This window comes from Melampsora larici-populina (genome assembly GCF_000204055.1).
Source record: "Melampsora larici-populina 98AG31 unplaced genomic scaffold MELLAscaffold_3, whole genome shotgun sequence".
NCBI lineage: Eukaryota > Fungi > Basidiomycota > Pucciniomycetes > Pucciniales > Melampsoraceae > Melampsora > Melampsora laricis-populina.
The window spans coordinates 1,071,468-1,074,233 of NW_006768767.1; the positions used below are offsets into that span (position 1 = coordinate 1,071,468).

At 42.9% G+C, this 2,766-nt stretch overlaps 1 protein-coding gene across 1 annotated transcript in view; it reads right to left on the reverse strand.

Annotated features, from left to right (window-relative positions):
* Positions 1-1,230, reverse strand: part of MELLADRAFT_102276 (uncharacterized protein) — a gene marked incomplete at both ends in the record, with an annotated part of 2,282 nt that extends 1,052 nt beyond the window's left edge. The window contains 4 exons of the mRNA XM_007405308.1: positions 383-539; positions 753-1,014; positions 1,094-1,108; positions 1,196-1,230. Coding sequence (XP_007405370.1) covers positions 383-539; positions 753-1,014; positions 1,094-1,108; positions 1,196-1,230 — 469 coding nt within the window. The remainder of the gene's footprint in view (positions 1-382; positions 540-752; positions 1,015-1,093; positions 1,109-1,195) is intronic.
* Positions 1,231-2,766: the final 1,536 nt, after the last annotated feature.

The following is a 2,766-nucleotide window of genomic DNA, read 5'->3' on the forward strand; positions in this document are numbered from 1 at the left end:
ATGATACGGATCTCTGAGTTGTTGGTAATGAGGGGTGAAGGGTACGTGGAGCACCTTCATTGCCCATTTTTTCAGAATGTATCGCCTATGACCACAAACAATGAGCATGATGGAGCCAGTTGGGAGCATATTTTTCGTCTTCCTAGACCCTCTTGCTGAATTTCAAGCACTTTCTGAATCATCACTGTCACTCTCGTCCAACATTTTCATTCTTAAAAACCGCTTGGGCAGGGGCAGAAGCTCTTTGATCCTTCAAATCTTCATCTAGCATCCCAATTGACTCAAGTTCAACTTTTAAATCTTCCAACTAAGTCACCAATCGCTTGAATTGCGTGCCTTGTGTGTTTCCACCACCACCGATTCCTACATACTGGTTACTGACGTACGCACCGTCCTCCACGGTAGCATAAGAGAGTTGGCTGATTGGCGTCCGGGTAATCATCGAAAGAAGATCTACCGGCTATCATAAACAATGTGTTGTCGGATATAGGAAAGATAATCGCCCCAGTTGAGCGATAAGGTGTTGAGACTGTGGCAAACTGTTCAAGGAATCAATTCAGATCAGATCATGGATTGTTCAGAGCGTTTGTGAGTTGTATGGTATCAAGCGCACTTATTCCACAAGCAAAGTACTACACCATTCCCGGCTCTTTGGCCACCTCCATCAGAATAACAGTCAGGGAGATTATTTTCACTTGCTCGATTCACCTCTTGTACGTAATCCTCTCTTCCAATCGGTCGAACTCCTGGACCAAAACTTGACTTGCTTCTCGTCGCACTGCATTTGCCCCACTAAGTGCTTCTAATCTTGACTCTCTCCAAGCTTCAATAATATCAGTCGGTAATTCATCCTCCAAATCTAGATTGTCTAGCTCTAATTTGACCAATGCATCAGTTGTGAAAGCGTTGTCGAGAAGTAATCCCAGCCTATCCTTTGCATCATCATGATTTGAACAAATTGGGCTATCAGGTGGAGATTCAGCTTTAGGAAGAGGTGGGATGATTCCTTGAGCACTGTATCAAAGAAATAAAATGTTAAGTTGTGTTAACTGCCTTGCTGATTCACTCAAGCAACAGCAAAAATCGGACTTACCGGAGGGCATCATTACTTTTATCCAATAAAATGTATTGATGAGCATAATGTAACTTCAGTACGTGTCTTCTCCATGACCAGTCCATGACCAGAGTTGCTCACAGTTTGGTATCTTCTGAATAACAGAGTGCTGGCATCTGGTTTTTGAAGTGGCAAATGTCAATTCGCTACTCTTTACCATCAGGCTTCAATTGTGTGTCAAACATTTCAGCCCATCGGATAACCGTCCCCAATACAGACTTGGTGTGATGCCGGGTCCTATGTACCAAAGGCTGTAACGGCGCCCTTGACTTGGCATGGGGGTTCTTTCCCATTGAGCCTCTCCACCCTGATGCAAATAACTTTAAGCAGCTAGAAGCTACCCGCCTGAGAGATTCATGGGAGAAACAATGCCTTGTGGATTATTACAATTGATCCATCCTGCTTGCAGGGAAGGGATTATTGTGTCTTGGTTTCATGAGAGCTACCAAGACAAATCTAGATAATCTGGCAAGTCTCACAGCTCAAATTGACTCTTAAGATACATCCACATTTTGATACCCCTCAACATGGATCTAGAAAAATGAAAGGACTTGTCCCGTCTCTTCAGTTTTTGAGACTTAACAGGGACATTTGGAAGAAACTGACAGTGCAGTGCTATTGAAATTGTACTGGTACCAAAGGTTTTTTTTTGACTGATAAGAGTCATCCACAAGTGAAAAAAGAGTGCCATGGGGGTTCTTTTGCCAAAAATGATTTGTCAATCAGAAAAACTGCTCAGGAATCATTATGTGTCTCAACTGAGCGTCTCTAAAAAGGCTCCAAAATTTACCCTGGTGAAACTCACTGTAAATTATCATTTTCAATGTACTCATCATCAGTGTTGTAAACCAAAGGTTTTTAGGTCTCAGGGAATAAGAAAGAGAAAGGATTTCCAAAAAAGACTGGCTATTCATGCCACCTATATGCCATCAGCTTACATCTCAAGAGAAACCTTATATTTTGTATACTTCAGCATGATGCCCCCTCAAACGAGATTGACACCATTTGACAAAAGGCCATCTTGAGACATGCTGTTACAACTTGCCAGAGAGCAGTGAGGAATTGATTAGTGATACTACAAAAGGTATCGTTCATCATTGGGTATTGAATCTTGATGCAGCGGTAGGATTCATCAAAGTTCAGAAATCATTGGGATTTTCTCTGCAGGAGGGGTTCACAAACCTCCTGATGGTCCAACTTGAAATTTTACATGGCTGAGCTGTGTTCGTGGTCATATGGGTCTGAATGGAAATGCATACAACGTGAAAAGGCCCCCAGGATGTCGCGGGATGATGTTTGTTCTGGAGTGACATGCTCTTGATCAACCCACCTTCAGCTTAAAACCTAATTGATTTTAATTAATAACCTGTGAGGTAGTCGGATAGCTGGAGCTGGCTCGGTAGGGTGGTACGTCACCCTCTTGTGTGTAATTCGCGGGCTTTGGTTTCAGATGTGAGGTTGGGCTTTTGCCAGCAGCGCGACTTTGCCCAGGAACTATCATATCCTTATTAATATTATATACATTCTAAAATACCCGCAGAAAGTGGACGACGATCGCTAGCAATGGTATGATTCCGAGTTGATCTTATGTACGACCTTCACTAGTATTGCAACTTTGGCTCGGTTGCACACTTCAAGTCTCCGCAAAGACC